At 50.7% G+C, this 21,319-nt stretch overlaps 5 protein-coding genes across 5 annotated transcripts; 4 read left to right on the forward strand and 1 right to left on the reverse strand.

Moving 5' to 3' along the window:
* Nucleotides 1–864: 864 nt before the first annotated feature.
* On the forward strand, nt 865–8,929 carry N7479_005992 (uncharacterized protein; the record flags this gene model as incomplete). Its single annotated transcript, XM_057253688.1, has 3 exons — nt 865–910; nt 965–1,436; nt 1,498–8,929. 3 exons carry the CDS (start codon nt 865–867, stop codon nt 8,927–8,929), a joined length of 7,950 nt encoding a protein of 2,649 aa, XP_057107550.1.
* A 1,423-nt stretch (nt 8,930–10,352) lies between these two features.
* N7479_005993 (NAD(P)/FAD-dependent oxidoreductase) lies at nt 10,353–11,577 on the forward strand (the record flags this gene model as incomplete). Its single annotated transcript, XM_057253689.1, has 2 exons — nt 10,353–10,670; nt 10,696–11,577. The coding sequence occupies 2 exons, from the start codon at nt 10,353–10,355 to the stop codon at nt 11,575–11,577; spliced, it is 1,200 nt and encodes a 399-aa protein (XP_057107551.1).
* A 656-nt stretch (nt 11,578–12,233) lies between these two features.
* On the forward strand, nt 12,234–14,123 carry N7479_005994 (putative MFS transporter; the record flags this gene model as incomplete). Its single annotated transcript, XM_057253690.1, has 7 exons — nt 12,234–12,246; nt 12,374–12,542; nt 12,607–12,767; nt 12,823–12,945; nt 13,001–13,357; nt 13,413–13,466; nt 13,522–14,123. 7 exons carry the CDS (start codon nt 12,234–12,236, stop codon nt 14,121–14,123), a joined length of 1,479 nt encoding a protein of 492 aa, XP_057107552.1.
* Nucleotides 14,124–15,651: 1,528 nt separating this feature from the next.
* On the forward strand, nt 15,652–17,266 carry N7479_005995 (DNA-directed RNA polymerase I subunit RPA49; the record flags this gene model as incomplete). Its single annotated transcript, XM_057253691.1, has 3 exons — nt 15,652–15,790; nt 15,852–16,174; nt 16,226–17,266. 3 exons carry the CDS (start codon nt 15,652–15,654, stop codon nt 17,264–17,266), a joined length of 1,503 nt encoding a protein of 500 aa, XP_057107553.1.
* An 890-nt stretch (nt 17,267–18,156) lies between these two features.
* On the reverse strand, nt 18,157–20,145 carry hemA (5-aminolevulinic acid synthase HemA; the record flags this gene model as incomplete). The annotated part of the gene is made up of 2 exons (XM_057253692.1): nt 18,157–19,751; nt 19,806–20,145. 2 exons carry the CDS (start codon nt 20,143–20,145, stop codon nt 18,157–18,159), a joined length of 1,935 nt encoding a protein of 644 aa, XP_057107554.1.
* Nucleotides 20,146–21,319: the final 1,174 nt, after the last annotated feature.

Consider the following 21,319-nt stretch of genomic DNA (forward strand, 5'->3'; position numbering starts at 1 on the left):
TCCGGTTCTTTCACGACACGGAGCATTCATGCCGGTTGGCAGCTTGCGGAGTTTCCTGCCTGACTTGTCCTTCTGTCCGCCCCGTAAGCTGACGGCGTCGGCCAAATATCAGGTTAGGCCCCGATAATTTACGGGCATGGATGCCATGCAGGGTCTCTTATGCCATGCTTATCTTGGCGAATAAGGACAATGTAGAACAATATGTCGTTCCCGCTGATGGGCCAGTGCACGTAGGATTATCTGCGGCCAGCAGACACCCCGCGTATGAAGCTCCACTGCATGGTCCCATACATGGGTCAAAGCTACTACTAGTAGAATCATGCAACGTCCGGTTTTGCCTATATTATGGTGGGCCTCTATTTTCCATTCGGGTTTTTCAGTCCACCGACGTTTGAATCCAAACTTGATTGTCCCCCACCCTTACTTAGGACTCGATGGCCGATAAATTTCGGCCGATATTGTGCGGGCATTTGCTGTCGACTTAAAGGCATCTCCGTCTCAATATTTTTGGGCAAGGTAATGCGTGATGGTCGGCCGATTCGAGCGGCGGGCGATGTGGCCTGTTCGGGATGCTTGTGCAGAACCGGGGTAGATATCGACACCAGCACTTAGTATCATTCGATAGTATTCTATGTCTCCGTAAGATAGCGGAGTCTCTTTCAAAACAATAAAAAGGTGACTAAATCCTCACAATATAAAGTGAATGATTATTTCAGGCTCCTACTTCATTAATCAATGACACCCGCGAATGATCCTTCTCAGTGTCACTTGAAAACCTAGAAATTTGAGATAAACTAGACTCAAACACTATCAAGCTACCCAACGTTTCTTTATTACTATTGTTACAACCCTCCATCACCAGATATGTCTGAAAAGCATGAACCAGAGCCGATCGCCATTGTGGGCATGGGTGCGTAATTTGAATCTTGAAGATACTTTGAATAATCACTCATGTCTATTTCAGGCTGCCGTTGGGCAGGAGGCGTCCGTGATACTCCTGGTCTTTGGGAAATGTTGATCAACAAGCGATCTGGCTACCAAGACTGGGCCGAACCTCGCTTCTCGGCCAAAGGCTTCTATCACCCGAACCCAGAGCGTCCAGGGACCACAGCTGCCAAAGGCGGCTACACTGTGACTGAGGATCCTCGTCTTTTTGACCCCTCGTTTTTCGGAATCTCCGGTCTTGAAGCAGAAACTATAGACGCGTCACAACGCAAACTTCTAGAGGTGGTGTATGAAGCCTTCGAAAGCGCTGGAGATACCTGGGAGAGTGTCAATGGAACACGAATGGGAGTATATGTTGCAGACATCTCATACGATAATTCATATGCACAAACACGGGACTGGGAGTATGCGAGGCCACATGCCACCACTGGCGTCTGCCACAATATCTTGAGCAATCGGATCAATTACGTTTTTAACCTGTACGGCCCAAGGTGAGTAGTACCATTCCTCAGGTATCCTCCCCTCTCTAGACCAGAAGCTAAATTATCACAGTGTCACTCTTGATAGTGCTTGTACGTCAGCCTTATATGGCCTTCATATGGCAATGCAAGCCATTCGTGACGGAGACTGCGATTCCGCTATTGTGGCCACGGCCAATTGGATTATGGACCCAGCCATGCAGATAGCCATGGATAAGCTAGGAGCATTGTCCGGCACATCCATGAGTCACGCATTCGATGCTTCTGCAGATGGCTATGCGCGAGGTGAAGGATTTGCCGCCATATACCTAAAGAAACCGGAGAAAGCCATGAAGGATGGCTCCCCTATGCGCGCACTGGTTCGTGGGAGCGCTATTGGCGCCAACGGCCGTTCAAGTGGCATCACCCATCCCAGCGGTTCTGCCCAGGAGGCAATCATTCGGAAAGCGTATGAGAATTCTGGTGGCCTGGACCCCTCACAGACACCGTTTCTTGAATGTCATGGCACAGGCACGCGTGTTGGTGATCCCCTTGAAGTTGAAGCGGCTGGGAAAGTTTTTGGACCTGGACGATCGGACGCGCCTGAGGACCGCCTACTCATTGGATCTGTCAAGACAAACCTGGGCCACACCGAGGGAGCAGCAGCTCTTGCCGGGATCTTCAAGGCTGTTCTCGCCTTGGAGGCTGGTGTTATTCCGCCTAGCATTGGAGTGAAGACCCTGAACCCCAGAATCGACTTCGAGAAAGCCAAGGCTGAAGTTGTCACTGAAGTTATTCCATGGCCTGAAGGCAAGTTACGACGAGCAAGCGTCACATCTGCAGGCTTCGGTGGTTCGATTGGACACTGTATCCTTGACCATGTGAATATTCTATATCCGAATTATGTAAAGCCAGGAGTTCTGGGCACCACAACGCTAAATGGCAATTCTATCAAACAATCTGCTTCCAATGGAAATGGCATAACATCTGGAAATGGTTCAAATGGAGATACCAATGGCCATGCAAATGGCCACGCAAATGGCCATGCAAATGGTCACGCAAATGGCCATGCAAATGGTCACGCAAATGGCCATGCAAATGGTCACGTCAATGGGAACAGCAACGGAAATGCGGCAACCAAGCATGTTTCGATTCTCCAACCTCAGATAAAGGCATCATCGGATGCTGGCACTCGCCAAATCGTGCTTCTACCGTTCTCAGCGCATAAAGATGCCTCTCTCAAGTTGAATATTGAGGCTCTGTCTAGTGTCATTGACCGACACTCATTGGCAGATGTTGCGTACACCCTAGGACTCAAACGATCGAAGCTCTCCCAACGAACCTTCCGTGTGGTTGATAAAATCGATCCCGCGCAGGGGCTCTTGAATGACGTTCAAAAGACCTTCACGGCTGCACCGGAGACAACAGCTCTGGGGTTCGTCTTCACGGGACAGGGAGCTCAGTGGCCTGCTATGGGTGCCGAGCTTTTTGAATACAATGTATTCCGCATTTCCATCGAATATTTAGACAGTATTCTTTCGGCTGTTGCTGGAAATCGACCTTGGACTATTGAAGAAGTGTTGTCGGGTAAGTCTGCGCCCGACCTAGTGCAAACGAGCGAAGTTTCGCAGACAGTATGCACGGCGGTGCAAATCGGCCTGGTGAACCTGCTCGCATCTTGGTCTGTCTATCCTTCTGGAGTGGTAGGCCACTCCTCGGGCGAGATGGCAGCTGCATATGCTGCTGGTCGTGTCAGCGCCGCTGAGGCCATTACAGCTGCGTACTATCGCGGCCAGGCTGTCTCTCAGAACAAACAACACGGTGCGATGCTGGCTGTTGGTATGAGTCTGGAGCAGGCTGCCAAGCATCTTGAAGGCATTGAGCAAGATGTTCAAATTGCTGCCATCAACTCCTATGAAAGTCTCACTTTGTCCGGTGAACAAGAGGCTGTCGAGAAGCTCTCAGCAGCACTCAATGAAGAAGGAGTTTTCAATAGATTGCTCAAGACCGGCGGCAATGCTTACCACTCACACCACATGGTCGCACTCGGTGAAGAGTTCGAGACTTTACTCTCGGAGGGTCTGGCCCGTCTCCAAAGCCTAGGACTCCTCGCCAAGCAGGATCGATATCCGTGCATTCCATGGGCCTCATCAGTCACACCCCATAAAGAAATCACTGCAGATAGCGTCCCGGTAGCTTATTGGAGATCCAATCTCGAGTCTCCCGTTCGCTTCGCAGATGCAGTTGCGAACCTAGTCCAAGACGAAAATTTGAATATTAGAGCTCTGGTAGAGATTGGACCGCACCCCGCCTTGAAAGGTCCCGTGAACCAAATACTGAAAACTCTCGGGAAGACTCTCCCATACACCGGATCCCTCACTCGAGGAGAGGACAGTCGACGATCCACTCTGCAACTCGCTGGGTCGCTATTTGGAATAAATGCAAAGATCAATTTGGCCGCGGTGAATGCCACAGACGGTACAAGTCACGATAAGCCAGTCCTTATACACGGTACTATGGCTGTCGACCTTCCACCGTATCAGTACGGCTATGGACTAGTGAGCTACTACGAGGGTCGCGCTAGTAAGGAGTTCCGCCTTCGCAGTGTGCAAAGGCACGACTTGATAGGCTCCAAGGTGGCGGGCAATGCAAAGCTTCGTCCTCAATTCCGCAATGTTCTCAGGATGAAGGACTTACCATGGCTTGGTGATCATCGTCTAATCCCAGACGTAGTCTTCCCCGCAGCTGGCTATATGTGCATGGCTATGGTTGCCGCCTCGCAGCTCTATGAGGAGTTCCCAGATGCACTGCCCGTCGTGGGCTTTTCTCTTCGCAATGTGGACATCAAGACAGCACTAAAAATCCCCGAGGATCAGCATGGAGTGGAAGTTATGCTGAGTTTGGAATTATCCAGTGGAAGCACCGCGAAATCTCCATCCTGGACGAGGTTTTCTGTTAGCTCCGTCACTCGCGATTCGGAGCAATGGACCGAGCACTGCACCGGCCAGATCAAGCTGGAGGTCTCCAATATCGTCGAAGCCAGCAAATTGAGCCTGGGAACCGAGTCTCGAGCAGTGGATTCGCGAGCGTGGTATAAGACTTTTGCGTCCATCGGACTCGGCTACGGGCCTGCTTTCCAAGCACTCTCAGAAATTCGTGCAGCGCCCACCGATAACCTGGCGTCGGCCAGTCTCGGCCTGAAGACAACAGCTGGCATAGTCAAAGGAGGCGAATCAGTGTATCCAATCCACCCTGCGTCATTGGATGCCATGATCCAGCTTGGCCTGCTTGCGTGCCACGGGGGACAAATAGAACGGGCCACTACGGCATTTGTACCCATCCATTTGTCGGAGCTGTATATACGCACCGGCAATAATGAGGATCAGGGAACCGCTCTCGCTCATGGAGAGTTCCGGGGCCAGCGATCTGCCTACCTTCAGCTCCAATTACAGAGCCAAGCAGGCGAATTGCTCCTGAATATTAAGGATCTTCGCTGTATCAGCTATATGCTGGAGAACCAATCGCCCGAGGGCCGCAGCAAGGCGTACGCCAGTCCATTCATGCGCATGGTTTATAGACCTGACTTCCGTGCGTTGAGCAACCGGCAGGCACGCGCCTTGTTCCCGCCTCCAACAGAGAACACCTCCAGGGTCCCGATTTTGGCTTCTCTTGAGAGTATTGCTACGTTAATTGCTGTTGATGTATATGAAACATTAATCAGCGAGGCTGGCACCGAAACGGATGCGTCAGGAACTTTGGGATATTACATCTCATGGTTAAGAAAACTTGTTGATGAATCTGGATCACCCGAGATGATCGAAGCAAAAGCGCTGCCTCCTGCGCAGCGTGCTCAAATGCTCAAAGAGCTTTACGGAAAGACCAGTGACATACTCGAAGCGAAGGCTCTTTGCCGTCTGCATGAAAGCATGTCCGATATTCTGCAGGGTAAGAGCACCGGCGAAGAGGTCCTAGCACAGGATGGACTGTTAGCCGATTTCTTCGATGATGCCCTGTTTCTCACTGGTGCCTATCCCCATATCACAGAGCTCCTTCGCAGCATCGGACATGCTGAACCTAACACCAAGATCCTGGAGCTGGGGGGAGGACGGGGACGTGTGGCTGGCTTAGTGCTAGATGCCCTTAGCACCACCAACGGCATCAAGTCTTACCAGGATTACACCGTGACAGACAAATCCGAGACCACACTCCAGAGGGCTCAAGGCCAGCTTACCAGCTACCAGGATGTCGAGTTCTCTGTGTTGAATATCGAGCAGGACCCACTTGAACAGGGGTATGAACCAGTTTACGACGTGATTCTTGCCTCGCAAGTCATCCACACGGCTTCGTCGGTTGTTACTGCTCTAAAAAATGCCAGCAAACTATTGAAGCCTGGTGGCAAGCTCATTCTTGCTGAGGTCACAGGAAATAGCGCCTGGGTCGGGCTCATCGGCGGCGCCCAGGCTGGCTACTGGCACGGGGTCGAGGATCGACGCATTGACAGCCCATTCTTAGATATCAACGGGTGGAATGAAGCCCTTAAGTCCGCTGGGTTTTCAGGAGTAGATGTGTCTCTGGATGATTATCCATCCCCGACAGCGCATTCGAATGTCCTGGTTTCGACTCGCATCGTCCCAGACACCTCTCCTTTGTCCGGGGAGGTCTGGCTGCTCCATGGAAAGAGAATTCCAGGCCTTTTGAAAGAGCTCGCAAATACGCTGGAGAGTCGCAACTTAGTCACAAAGACAGTGTCGCTAGATAGCGTCCTGGCCAAGCTGCCTTCCGATGCACGAGTGATTGCCTTCTTAGATGACGAGAACTTATTGTTGGATGCCAGCGACTCTACCTTGGACATCTTCAAGTACCTCACACACAACACGGCTAGTATGGTGTGGTTGACATCAACTGGCATGGCTCAGGGCCGCAACCCCGATGGAGCAGTGGTGGGAGGCCTCCTACGCACGATCTCAACGGAGGCACCAACAGGCCGCTTCTTCTCTATCGACATCGATGCGGATCACTTCAATGTCGGAGAAGCTGATACAAGCGAGCTGATTCGGACTCTTGTGGATAAGGAACAAGAACTTCAGCGGCCGAACGATGACCAAAGTGAAGATCGCGAGTTCGCCTGGCACAGTGGCTGCCTGTGGGTGAGTCGGCTGGTGCCCGAGGCTGCGTTGCAAGGATATGCAGAGCGCGATCAGACGCCAGCAACTCACAGCGCCCAGCTCTTGCCCCTTGACAGTCAGGGAGCGGTGCGCGCCGCCTTTGAGACGCCAGGGATGCTGAGCTCGCTGTACTTCAAGCCGTACACCGAGCTGACCCAACCTCTTCCGCGGGATTCGATTGAGGTCAAAGTTGCCGGCGTAGGCCTGAATTGGAAGGATCTGGCCCTCGCAACGGGTCGCTTTGATATGAACAACCTTTCTTCTGAATATTCGGGTGTCATCACCAGCGTCGGCGCGGAAGCGGCTTCTCGCTTTGCCGTGGGCGACTCGGTATATGGTCTGGGCGAGGGCCACTTTGGTAACTACACGCGCGTGCCTGGGGCCCTTGCGCAGAAGGCGCGTGATGGAGACGATCTGCTCGGGATGGCTACAATGCCGGTCGTCTTCATGACGGCTGTATATGCATTTGAGCATCTGACACGTCTGCGCCGGGGCCAAAAAGTTCTGATCCATTCTGCGTCCGGTGGTGTCGGTCTCGGTGCAATCCAATTGGCACAAGCCAAGGGGGCAGACGTTTATGCCATGGTCGGTACGCCAGAAAAAGTGCGCTTTTTGGTCGAAGAGATTTGCCTACCGCCTTCACATGTATTAACGCGTGAGCCGGAAGAGTTGGCGCGAGCCACCGTTGCCACTGGTGGCTTTGATGTGATTTTGAGTACAGCCCAGGATGACGCGTTGTATGAATCCATCAAGGCGCTTGCCCCCCTGGGCCATCTCATTGATCTCGGTCGATTGGATGTCAATGGTGCCAGGGAGATTGGTCTGGAACTGTTCCAGAAGAGTGCCAGCTTTTCGTCCTTCGATCTCGCTCGGCTGGTGCAATGTGACCTGGAGCTTGGAGCTGACCTCATGCAAGCTGTGGATGAGCACTATCGGGCTGGAAACATCCGTCCCATTCATCCTATGACAGTCTCAGATATCTCTCAGCTGGAGCAGACGCTTCTCAGTTTCTCCAAGGGAACTCATGTTGGTAAGCAAGTCGTGAGCTTCCAGGATTCTAACACACTCGTCCGGATGGTGCCGGCATCCCCGGCGGCCCGATTTGACCCCCAAGCTTGCTATGTTGTCACCGGCGGTCTGAGTGGTTTGGGACGGTCGATCATCCAATGGATGGCCAGCCGAGGTGCTCAAGAAATTGTAGTCTTGTCTCGTCGTGGTCCTCATGCTCCAGATGCTCAGACACTCGTCGATGCTCTATCCAAGCACGGCGTGCGTGTCCACCCTGTCGCCTGTGATCTGAGCAGCTCGGAGCAGGTTGTGCGGGCCATCAACGAAGCATCATCTATTCGACCCGTCAAAGGGATCGTTCACTGCGCGGTTTCCTATCAGGACATTTCCTTCCACAAGATCTCCCCCGAGGGCTGGCGTGATGGTCTCGCTGCCAAAGTGAGCGGAACATGGAACCTGCACGAGGCCTCGAAGGCTCTCCAACTGGATTTCTTTGTCATGACTACTTCAATCCTCTCCGTCCTCAGCTTCGCAACTCAGGGTGCCTACACAGCCGCCAACAATTTCCAGGATCAGTTTGCGCGCTATCGCCGCCGCCATGGCCTTCCCGCTACAGCCGCCCAGTTCGGATTGGTCAACGATGTTGGTCACCTTAGCACTGATACCCTGACACTCGACTTGATGACTCGGAATAAGGTTCTTACCGTGCCAGAAAGCTACTTCCTTCGCCTTCTCGAACCAGCGTTCCTCGGCGATGTTGGCTTGCAATCCACCGGGGCTGCAGTTGACCCATTAGCAGCTGCGACATATGTGACCTACATGGACCCGGCGCACATGGCCCGGAAGGAGCGAGAGAATACCGAAATGGGAGTCCGCAGTGCAGCCCAGCCACGGTGGTACGGTGATGCGCGGGTATCGCACGTTATTCGTGGATTTGAGGACGCGATGCGCCATAATCAAGGAGATGAGAACACCACATCCACCGGAGACTTGGAAAGTGGAAGATCAGCCACTGCACGAACTCGGCGCGAATTTGATGATGCAGTTCACAAAGCAAGGACTGCTTCCGACGGGAATGAAAAGCTTGAGCTGCGCGCCTTGGCGCTGCAGCTTACCTCAAGTTCAATTGCCATCACAGTCGCGACAATGCTGCTGATGGATATATCAGCTGTCAATACGGCTCGCGCTGTGTCTGATCATGGAGTGGATAGTCTGATTGCGGCAGAGCTACGCAACTGGTTCCACTTGGCTCTGAGATCCAAAATCAGCATGGTAGATCTGCTGGATCCACGTACCAGTATCAATGCCTTAGCAGCAAAGGTGGTTAATGCTGCTATGGATGTTCAAGAGTGAATGGTGGGGAAAGAATCATTGCTATCATCAGATAAATCCCATTGATAGACTAGTGGAGAATTGCTTTTCAGGTTATATGGAGTCAGAACCAATTTGAGCAGACTATGCTTTTGATTGAGATAATTTCTTCCAACGTATTACTCGGCCCGAGTTTATAGATGGATATCATCAAGCGAATGGCAAGCTAGCAAGCCATCTAAGCTTTTCGCTTCCACCTGGGCAAGGTTCCACAGCGATTTAGGATTGACTTCGAGTTGCGGAGACGGGGCCTACGACTAGCATTGCTTCGGAATAAGATAATTCCGGTTACTTGCCTGATTAATACCTGAGGCTCCCGGTGCCTTGGGAGTAGACTTCGGCAGAACCCATTTAGCATCCGACCCAAAACCCAATGGGTTAAACCTAGACTGCGATATCGCCCGTCTATAGGCGCTAAGAGGGGCCCAAGGCCCATCCACGGTGGGCCTTTGGCGTTTTGACCCTTAGGCCAAAGGCCAATAGGCACGCCTATATTGGGTAGAGTCGCCCACCCCCAACAAAACGCGTCCAGGAATTAGCACTTAATCAATTCAACCACCCACTATGCCACCAATTCGCTCCCGAAGCTCTACAAATTTCATAGAGCAAGCGCGTGGGATTTTGCTAGCTATTTAGGCTTTTAAGAATCACGCAATATCCTCAATTCGTGAATTGGCACACGGTTTTGGATCATGACAAGCACCTACTGTCTGACTCAGGTCATTCTCACCAACTGGTGACTCCTGGTAGCCGGCACCGTCTCGTATGGGACCGGACTAGGCACCTCACTTCCATAGGACCATATAGGAGTCCTATGAGACCAAATGGTGGGAGTTGGCAAGGTCTAGAAAGGCTCATGGACGGGCGATGTCGCAGTCTAGGAGAGAATGAGTATTTCGATATAGGAACCAAAACAGAGGAATATAACGGTATATTATTTAAATATTTATATCACAATTTATACAGAAACTGGGTCTGGGTCGCGACCTTCGACCCAAAATGGGTTATGCGGAAGACTACGCGCAGAGTAAGGAGTTATTACACTAAATATTAAATGCATTGGATTCCTTAGCCATTTACCTACATATACTAATTTGTATATTTTTACTGTATTAGTGATGTACATATAGTTAAGAGTGCTTATCTATATTTGATGGGGTGCGGGTGAAATCCGGTTGTCGCAGGACTTCCAAATGCTCATAGAGTGTATCAAAAGTACTAAGAAGGCATCCATGGAAGGGAAAGGAATCCTGGAGCCTGCTCAGATAAAAGGAATAATTTCGATTGGCAATGAACAATTAACCTTGGAATATGCGTATCTTTATCTATATGTAGTTAGCCCTTCAGTCCCCAGCTTTCTACATATTAGACCATCACTCTTCTAAGTTCTCATTGCCTAGGAACAATGGCTCAAGATTCTAGCAACAAGAATCTTGTCATCCTGGGCAGTTCCTACGGGGGCATATCCACGGCACACTACCTTCTTAAACATGTTGTCCCCAAGTTGCCCAACAAAGAGAGCTATCAGGTCATCCTCGTCAGCACCTCGTCGCAGGCCATATGTCGCCCGGCTTGTCCCCGCGCATTGATCTCAGATCACATGTTCCCCAAAGAGAAGCTCTTTGTCAGTGTACCACAGCAGTTCGAGCAATATCCGAACGATACATTCCGTTTCATACAAGGTACCGCGACAGCACTCGACCACGCCGATCGTCATGTCACCGTGAGCCTTAAGGACGACGATACAGAGAAAATTGGATACCATGCGCTTGTCATCGCCTCTACAAGGACTGAATGGCGACTCCGAGTCCCTGCGGGAGAGCTGGAACACATTCCGCGCAGCTCTCCCCAATGCCAAACACATTGTCATCGTGGGTGGAGGTCCGACTGGTGTCGAAACAGCCGGTGAACTAGGCGAATATCTCAACGGTCGGGCTGGCTGGTTCAGCTCTAAACTGGAGAATCCCAAGGTGCCCATTACACTAGTGACGGGCGCGAAGATACTCCCAGTCTTGCGCCCCGCGATCGTGAAGAAGGCGGAGGAATTCCTCGCGCAGGTCGGCGTGACTGTGCTCAAGGGCTCACGCGTTGCAACTGTCTCACCACCTGACGCAGGAACTGAGAGTGCTCTGACGACCAATGCGACAGTGACCTTGGAAGACGGCAAGACATTCGGGGCCGACCTTTATATTCCGGCTACCGGCGCAGCGCCCAATACCAGATTTGTGCATGAGTCATTGTTGACTGACAGTGGCTTGGTAGAGACTAACGTATTCACTCTACGTGTGGATAAGGCTGGCCCGCGAGTCTACGCGGTTGGTGATGTGGGATCACATGCCCGTCCGGCAGTGCACAATATCTTGAATACGGTCCCGACTCTGTGTGCGAATATTAAACGGGATCTGCTCATTGCCGAGGGGATGGAAGAAAGTGCTGTCGGAACTGATCGCGTGTTCAAGGAGGATACCCGCGAAACTCAGCTTGTGCCAATTGGAAAGAGCAAAGGTGTGGGCACCGCCATGGGCTGGCAGTTACCCAGTCTACTGGTGTGGCTAATCAAAGGTCGGGACTATTGGCTCTGGACCACGGGAGGTTTATGGAGTGGCAACCAATGGGCTAAAGAGGCATGAAATATGTGGTAGGATGGTTAATATATGTTCCGGGACGGGATACGATAGATGTATGTTGTATAACTAACAAATATATGCAAAATAAGAACACAGTCAGACGGTATAAATCGAGCATAAATACATTGAATAGATTAAATTCCGAGTCTTAGACCAAATCCTTTGTAATCAACTGCTTCAACCAAAATCCTCCGATTACATGCACCCCGCACTTAGAAGGATGCCGATGGTCACCTGGCAAGTGGAGATTTTGCTTAGTCGGGCCGCGAGACCCCTTTTTTTTTGAATCACGTGATTCAAAATATAGTTATTTTGCGGGGAAAGGAGAATATTCCAACAGCATTCTATGTACTCCGTACGGAGTAATAGTAAGGGCAAAATAAGATTTGAAAGAGAAATGGGATATTTATTCCCGCTGGCCATAGATAAGCAACTAAAATGGCGTGAAAAAGCAAAAAAAAAATACGGCATGCATATCGGCGAATAGGCCGAGATCGGGCTTGGACATCCTGGGGTAGCATCCCTGCATCGGCGAGCGAGCTGAGCTAGGGATTTCGATCTTCAAAAGGCCCATTTTCCCCCTTGGATTTCCTTTTTCCCCTCTATCATTAGTCCTTCCAAATAGTTGCGCAGTGTTCTGGCGCAATTTACATCTCATCATGGGTGTCCCAGGTATGTACACAATCCTATAGATCTAACCCCGACTTCTTTCTTTCGTCCTTTTAAGGGCTGAGTCATTCCACTCGCGCGAGCGCATCGTTGCTACAAAATTGTGCTGACCGTACTCTCCCCCACGCAGAACCAATTGAAACCAACGAACCCATTGACAAGGGCGAAAGTCAGATCAGTTCTACGGACTTTGATCTGCCTCCTCTCACAACTACTACTGCGCGCAAACTGCAGGCCAAGGTCGACTGGCACATTCTGCCCTGTCTGTGTATTTTGTATTTGCTAGCCTTTTTGGATCGGTAAGCATAATTTTTTGTGTAAGCAGGGGTTACTTCCGAGGTTGTATCTGACATCATCGTGCAGAGTTAATATCAGCAATGCCGCTATTCTCGGACTTAAGGAGGACTTGAACATCACCACTGGAACAAAATACAACACCGCGCTCACAATTTTCTTCGTCCCGTATATTATCTTCGAGATTCCTTCAAACATTTTGCTCAAGAAGTTGAAGCCCCATGTCTGGCGTAAGTATTTTGGTTCCTTTACGCCCCGTGCGACAGCTTGTTAATAAGAATTCAGTGTCGGGATGCATGTTCATGTTTGGCTTGGTCTTGCTCTTCCAGGGTTTGGTACAGAACTGGGGTGGACTGATGGCCACTCGATTCTTTTTGGGTGTCTTTGAGACAGGCATGTTCCCTGGATGTAAGTGCAAACCCTAACAGCCCCTCCTAAGCTAGGTGCTAATTGTGATCGTCAGGTTTCTATCTGTTGGGCATGTGGTACACTCGCTCTGAGGCTCAAAAGCGTTTCAGTTTCTTCTTCAGCTCCACTTCCCTGGCCGGTGCCTTCGGTGGTCTGCTTGCTAGCGGAATCGCAAATATGGATGGCATGCGCGGCTACAGTGGTTGGCGCTGGGTGTTCATTATCGAGGGCATTTTGACGAGTGTGGTCGCGATTATCCTGTTCTTTTTCATTGCTGATTTCCCGGAGGATGTTAAGTGGCTGAATGAGGAAGAGCGCGCATACATGCGTGCCAAGTTGGCCAAGGATGTCGGCAAGTCTGCTAGCAACATTCACATGGGCAAGCGCGAGATTCTGGGTGTGTTCAAGGACTGTAAGTATAGCCTGGTTGATCTTGTATTCAACTGCAGTGCGCTGACTTCCCGCAGACAAGGTCTTTATCGGAGGGTTTATGTACTTCGGCTTGATTGTTCCCGCTTATGGTACGTACAACTTCCTTCTTTCACTACCTCCGAGTTATCGCTCACTCTCATACAGGATATGCATACTTCGCGCCGTCGATTATCCAGACATACGGCTATAGTCCAATCAAAACCCAGCTGTACTCCATTCCTCCCTGGGCTGCAGCATTCGGCTTCTCAATGGTAGTCGCCTTCTGCTCTGACCGACTGCGACACCGATTCGCTTTCACCTTGATCCCAATGGCGATCGCCCTGATCGGATTTATCATGCTCATGACAATCCATACCAATAATAGTGCCCAATATGGTGCTCTTTTCATGCTCACCAGTGGCTGTTACAGCGCCATGCCTGTCATTGTATGTTGGTTCTCCATGAATTTGGGTGGCCATCATCGACGCAGCGTGGGAACCGCGTGGCAGATTGGCTTCGGAAATATCGGTGGAATCATCGCTACATACTCTTTTGTTGTAAAGAATGGTGTCACAGATTTCCGAACCGGATACATCATCTGCCTCTCGTTCATTTGCCTCGCTGGTCTGGCATGTTCAGTCTACATGTTGGCCCTGTGGATTGAGAACAAGAAGCGTGACCGCGCCGCGGTTGACCCTGATGCGATTCCCGAGGATGAAGTGGAATATCTCGGCGATATGGCGCCCACATATCGGTACACATACTGAGAAAATCTCCAGGTTGTATAGATACTTTTGTATGACGGACCTTTTGTCATTTTACTTCTGTGGATCCTGTCTTGCAGATTTTGCGAAAATTCATGAGTGATGAAGCTTCTGGTATATTTGTTTATTTAACATACGGCTGGCTATACCCAAGCGGAAATGTTGGCATCAAAAGCCTCACTAGTTCTATTTTGGAGCTATATGATACATGTGCTATTGAATAATAGTAATGGCATTGCTCTTCTCATGAGAATTCAATTGAACTAACATCATTACACTACAATCATCACTCGTAGTTGATACGTTACATAAATTATTTTCAAATCGTTTGCAGCCTAAACAGCTGTATGGAGTGAAACCCTATCAAATTTCCTAATCAGGCATGGTCATGTGTCGTCACGGATGGAAGCTTGGGCTGTCACGTGCGGAGTCTAAGCGAGGGTGGATGAGTCAGCCGCACGATACGTAAATGCATCTCAGACCCGCCTCACTTCGTCTTTCTTTCTACTATCTCTGTTTCATCCTCGAAATCGTGAGTAGCTTTTCCGAAGCTGATAATATTATCGAGAGCAATGCACTAACCAGCCAACAGTTTGAAGATGAGAGCTAAGTGGAGAAAGAAGCGCACTCGCCGTCTCAAGCGCAAGCGCAGAAAGATGCGCGCCAGATCGTAAGTGACTCCATTGTTCGCCGATGGTCTTGCAAAAGGCCATTGAGCTTCCAATTGGTCAATCGAGATGCTAATTCCCACATCAGCAAATAAACTACTCGCCCCCTCCATCTCAGCCCTCCTTGCCTGAGCTCATGTTTAAACGCTGAACACGACAATTGACGACGCGACGTTGCGACTTTCGTTTCTTCGTGACACGCCCCTCATCCAAACGAGTTACCTGCACGGTCAAGATTTCCGACCTATCATCAGAAGAGATCGCAGATCGAACGACGGAATCCGCTGTTACAACAACAGTCTACCCACATTCCAACACCTCGGATTCATTTAACGTCTACGATCTGATGTCATGCGTGGTTATTACTCGGAGGGGCTCTTGTGTTTAGGTGGATGTTGGAGGATTGGTGCAACCCATCGGTCTTTTGAGCACGGCATTGGGGTGACTGGTCAATTCTCATTATCTTTACGGCCTTCCTTCGGGCTGGTCAAAAGATGTGGAGAGGTCCTTCCGGGAGTTTATCAAAAATCCAGGGAATAACTCGGAGGTCTTGGTTTAGCTACTGCAGATGAATCGATGACTTGATGAGTAAAACATCTTTTTTTTCCTTAATTGTAAATGTAAACATGTAAACTGCAGCACAGCCACCACCTGAATACCTGTCTTATTCTATCGAAACAATTGCGATAGCTCGACGTTTTATGTACGTCAATATTCCTTTGTGCGGAAAGCCTATAGACTCACCGCCTGCCTAGTCTCCGCTCGTAAAATTTTCTGCCCGACAAGTCCAGACATTTTATTTCACCGCGCTAAAGCCGATTCTCAAGAGCTACAGTCTTTTGTCTCTCGTCCCTAACGCCATAATGCCGTCCAATAAAACAGATCACAAGCGCAAGCGCGCATCAGACAATGACCGTCCAAGCAAAAAGCCTGCGCTGCACCAGCTGCCCCCGCTGGCCGCCAGCGTTGTTGAAGATAAGAGCGAACTGGCACCAGTAATTAGTGAGTTGAAGGCTTTTTATCCAGACAGCAAAGCATTTCTAATCGAATGTTCGCATTATAGCCGATACACCCGGCCTTCAAAGCTCGAAATCTCTCCACTGGAACCCATATATCAAAAGCCGCGGCAATGTTTCTAAGTCTGCGGCAGCGACTCGGAACCCGGGCATTGCCTCTTCGGAGATTCTGCTGCAGTCCTCGGAGCATGCCAAGCTAGACTTTGTCGGACGTGAAGGCAAAGGAGACGATACCGACTCGCAAGTAAAGCACTACGTCGCAGTCATTGACCCAGAGAGCAAGACCTGGAAGATCGTGGAGGTACGACGAGCCACACTGCGAGGAACAGTGAGAAGCCGCAGGCCCGAGGAAGACTCAGACGAAGAGATGGTACGTCCTCCCACCCGCAATTCCATACATAAGAACCCAACTAACAACCAGCACCAGAACACCATGCGCGCCCAACGCACAGCCCTAACCAACACCTTCGGCACCAAACAATCCCGCAAGGCCGTGCAATCCATGGCCGAGAACGCCCAGCTCTCCAACGCCCCCGCCGGCGCCGTCCCCACAGCCGGCGCAGCCCTCATCTCCTCGCTGCCCGCCGACACAGCCTCCGGCCTCGCCAAGGCCCTCGCCATGCAAGCCGAAGTGCAAGCCGCCAAGCCCCTCCCAACCCCCAACCTCGCCGTCTCGCACCCCTCCGACGTGTACACAATCGAGACCCTCGTGCCAGGCAGCCACACAACCCTCAGCCAACTAAACGGCGTGGACGAGTGGAAGTCGCAAGTGGAAGCCGGTCTCGGCGTGACAACCGTCTCGCGCTACGTCTCGAACCGCGTTGGCGCAGTCGTCAACTCAGACAACACAACCCACCTCCAAGTCCTCCGCTTCATCCAGCTTCTAATCGAGTTCGGACGCTGTCTGAAGAGCGCAGGCGCCAGCGCAAAGGCCGGCGGCCCGGGCAGCAAGCGTCTCCCGCCCCGCGAGGACCTCCGTCGCATCCTATCGAACACCACTGGTTCCTCTACGGCGAAGCCCAAGCCCGGCGCTGCGGCTGCACCCGAGGGATCCACGGACCTCCTCCCGGAGTCTGTTATCGATGCCGTGCGTCGTCGCTTCGCGCCCAGTGGCGGCTACGTCTCAAAGAACGACTTCACTCTCCTGCAGACTACCATTTGTGCGCTCTCGCTGCATATCCCGCCCCGGCCGGCGCAAGACGGTGGATCCAGCTCGCTTGGTGGTAATGCGCCTAACGAGCTTGCAACGGATCCTTCTGATCTGCGTGATGATTTGCGTCTCGACCCGGGTACTATTCACCAGTACTTCCGCGAGCTTGGTTGTCGGGTTGATAAGCCTCGTGATACGGAGTTCGAGAAGTGGAATATTAAGGGTGGACGTGCGGAGGCTGCAGCGCGTCGTGTTGCTCGCTTGCGTATTCCTCTTGAGTTCCCTAAGGTTAGTCGTGGTGGTCGGAAGTAGAGTTGAGTTGTGGTTTGATGGGCTTTTGTCAGACCGACTTGGAATATATGGTGTTATGTGTGTTTCAAAATTGTTACTTTTATCTGTGTCTATATCAATGAGACATTTCTACATAGCCAAAGGAATTTACTTGGTCGTTCCTTTCTTTGATTTTGATTGTGCAAACTCAGGTATCTATGTCTGTGGTTGGGATATATATAGCGTCAGAAATTACTGGAAAAGGAAAGTCACTATTAGCAGAGTATATCGTATAGCAGGAGCTGAATTGATTCACCCACGTTTTCATTCCGTCTTCTATCTAGAGTCTTATACAGTTGCAATTTCAATTGGCATGCTATTCGGAATAGCTTCTTACTACTAGACCAGAGAGAGGGCAATTTAGATCTAGAGGGGTATGCACATATATATATACCAATGCTCTAATTATATAAATGCCAGTCCGTCAATGGCAGGACAGTATATTTCATGAAAACCATTCACATACTACAAAAAGCCGAAGCCTACATAAAATGTAAAGAGAGAAAATGCCACTTGAACCCTGTTCATTTCAAGCCTAGTCCACTTCCGCCCAATAAATGACACTCAATCGACATAGATACAAGCAGTATATCCGACGCTGATGTTGGGATTGAAACCAAATCAACAACATACATCAACAGACATAAGCGCAATTCACAGCTAACCAAGCCGGAAGATAACTACATCATTTAAATCAAAGCAGACACGGGAGATGACATGAATATGTGGGGGTGCTACAATTGAAGACGGATGCATATGTAAGTTACGTATGTCCGCACCACACAATATTATGGAATAAATGACCGGACGGGAATAATGCAAGTACAATTACCCCAAAAACCTCGAAGCGTAAAAGACGGAGTTCGTCTGCTCTAGGCGACCACACCAGCGGTGGAGTTCATTCCCGAGTAAGCCTTCTCGGTCAGAGGGGTAGCAGCCTTCAGCGGCACGGCAGCCTGGACAGCTGCATCGTTGAATTCACGAGCAACAGCACCCTCGAGGGTCTCGTTAACCTGAAGACCAAGCTGGGTGTCCTCCCAAATGGGCTGGTTGGCGGCCTCGGCGCCTTCAACGCCAACGCCAACGAAACCGCCCTGGCTCTTCCAATCGCTGGTGCGCTTAAGGCCAAGGTCATTCCAAACGGCCTGAACGGCTTGCACGAGGTGCTCGCGCAGATGCTTCACGTGGCCTGGGGTTGGGGTAATGCGCAGACGCTCCTCGCCGCGGGGAACGGTGGGGTAGTTGATGGCCTGTACATAGATGCCGTGCTCCTCGAGAAGTTTGTCGGAAGCCTTCTTGGCAAGCTCGGCATCACCGACCAGGAGGGGGACAATGTGGGAGGGATTGGGGATGACAGGGATGTCCAAATCATTCAGGGCGGTCTTGACTGCACGGGTGTGGAGTTGCTGGAGGACTCGGTCCCGGGGTTGCTGGGACTGGTACTGAATCGCGGCATCGGCACCAGCCATGGTTGCCGGTGGGAGCGAAGTGGTAAAGATGAAACCGGGAGCAAGGGAGCGGATGGTGTCTACCATAGCTGCCGAGCCTGCAATATATCCACCGACACAGCCGTAGGCCTTGCCCAAGGTACCGGTAATAATGTCAATTCGGTCCTGGACTGTGCCCTTGGTGCTTTGAGGGAAAGCTGTATCCTGGGATGCGTAGACATCGAAATCGAGATGCTCAGCAACTCCAGCTCCGTGTGGCCCGTACATTCCTACGGCGTGGACCTCATCCAAGAAAGTGATGGCACCGTATTTGTCGGAGAGATCACAGATTTTTTCAATGGGCGCAATTGATCCGCACATACTGTAGACAGATTCAAAGGCAATAATCTTGGGGGTACCAAGGGGCAATGAGGCCAATTTGGCTTCAAGGTCTTCCATATCGTTGTGCTTGAAGACCATCTTTTTCGCGCCAGAGTGGCGAATGCCCTGGATCATTGAGGCATGGTTGAGGCTGTCCGAGAGAATGACACAATCGGGCATCTTACTACCCAAAGTTGCCAGGGTCGCATCGTTAGCCACGAAGCAGGAGCTGAAGACCAATGCGGCCTCCTTTCCGTGCAATTTGGCAAGCGTATCCTCCAGGGCAATAGCATGCTGGTTATGACCCGAGATATTGCGAGTGCCACCGGCACCGGCTCCGTAGGTGTCCAAAGTCTTGTGCATGGAGTCCAAGACCTGCGGGTTACGACCCATGCCAAGGTAGTCATTGGAGCACCAGACAGTCACGCGCTCCTCAGCAGAGGCAGTGTGGGCCCGAGGGAACTCCTTGGCAAGACGGTTGATGTTGTTGAAGTAACGATAGGACTTATCCTTGTGCTTCTTCTCCAATTCCACGTTGTAGAAATCATCGTAGTTGAACTTTTTGGTGGTTGGGGCTTCCGGGCGGGGACCACGGACTGCGGCGCCGGCATGGCCGGTGGCAGGGGAGGGGCGGAGCGGATTGGCCAAGTTAGGGTTTCCTGGAGTCAGATTAGCAACAGCTCAAAAGCCCGAGTCTCACAAACTCAATTTACCTCGCTCGTTCTTCTCATACCCACCAGAGGCGAGACTGGCGGGATGACCACCGGTGGTGTGCAATTCCCGCTTGCCAGTCGGAAACCGCATATGCTGGATTCCAGTGACTCCGGCAGCCCGCGAGGCGAAGCGCTTGGTGCCACTAAGACGGGCGCTCTGCACAGCCAGAGCCTTGCTCATAACTGGGCATCGACGACCCAGAACTTGCAGGTTGGACATGGTTCCGCCTCCCGGGCTGGTGCTGGGACGAGTAGCGGTTGACAGAGTGCGCAGGGTAGTGGGGGATGTGCGCTTGAGGAAAGGGCACATAGTGCGGGACTGCTGTAAAAGTGCCTCCATATTTCAACAATTGACTCAAAAGGTATGAGAAGAAGAACAGAACCCAAAGACAAAAATCCCCTTCAATTTAAGGGAGATGTACAAGTTGACATCTGTCGAACACCGACGGAACCAGAGGGAAAATCAATGGGCCCAGGTGCTGACTCATCTAGTGGCTTACATACAAAGGCCTCTGATTGGGCAAAGCAGACCCCGAGGTACGGAATACGGATGTTCCTTCCCGATGTGCCTCACTGCCGGGCTTTGCCACTTTTTCATAGATCCCGGGGAAGGGAAGATGGCAAATTCTGTACATTTCTAGTAAAATTAATTTGGTTTACCTCGGTAGCTTCCAAGTTGAAACATGTTTGAGCCAAAGCGCAAATAAGGCATCAACAAGGCACCAATATAGGATCAAATGAGAATACACCATAGTGCATAAGCCCGTATTCTCGGGCCATTCGATCAGGTTCGATATCATTCCTCTCAAGCTAACCCATATCTGGCTTCTTCAACATCTCTTTCATACTTGCTGTCAACTATTATTATTTCCTAATGATCTAATAATGAATCTAGCTAGATGCTTTTATACACTTGTGGACGTTAGCGCTACGTAGTACAGTTTGAGGTGGATACTTTCCTACATAAAATCAACACTCCACTCATCAAGGTGGGCCTAAAATATGAACATCTTCTAGTTGAGGGCATTTTTTCTGCATTTCCGCCAGACTCGTTGGCATTCTCGCGTTGCTAATCTGCAGCAAGACGATAGGAGTTTCCTAAAATAGGTCAAAATCCCTCATCTTCTGGAAAAATAGAATCAGGCGTGTAGGTATTGTTTAGATTCTGTGCTAGATATTCAGAATAAATATAGTCAACGGGAGCTCTTAGTATAGGAATCCCTAGATGTATTGGAATTTTAACACCCATTATTATAGTGATATATCAAACCTCGTGAATAGCACGTGCTCAGTACTTCACTTGAAGTATAGCAGCCAATACCAGCACGAGAACTGTGAGATGGTGCTATGAGAGATCAGCCACAATTTTAGTCAGTTTTGGTTTAGAACATTGCTGCGAATGCTAGTATGGAACATGTACTATAAAAATGATGATATGCAGGATCTTTGGATGTCGAAAACCATAGAATACAGAGGGAATACCACGAGGATATGGGGCAAGTGAATTAGGGGGA

The sequence above is a fragment of the Penicillium vulpinum genome, assembly GCF_028829585.1.
Source record: "Penicillium vulpinum strain IBT 29486 chromosome Unknown utg000003l_segment0_segment0, whole genome shotgun sequence".
Classification (NCBI taxonomy): Eukaryota; Fungi; Ascomycota; class Eurotiomycetes; order Eurotiales; family Aspergillaceae; genus Penicillium; species Penicillium vulpinum.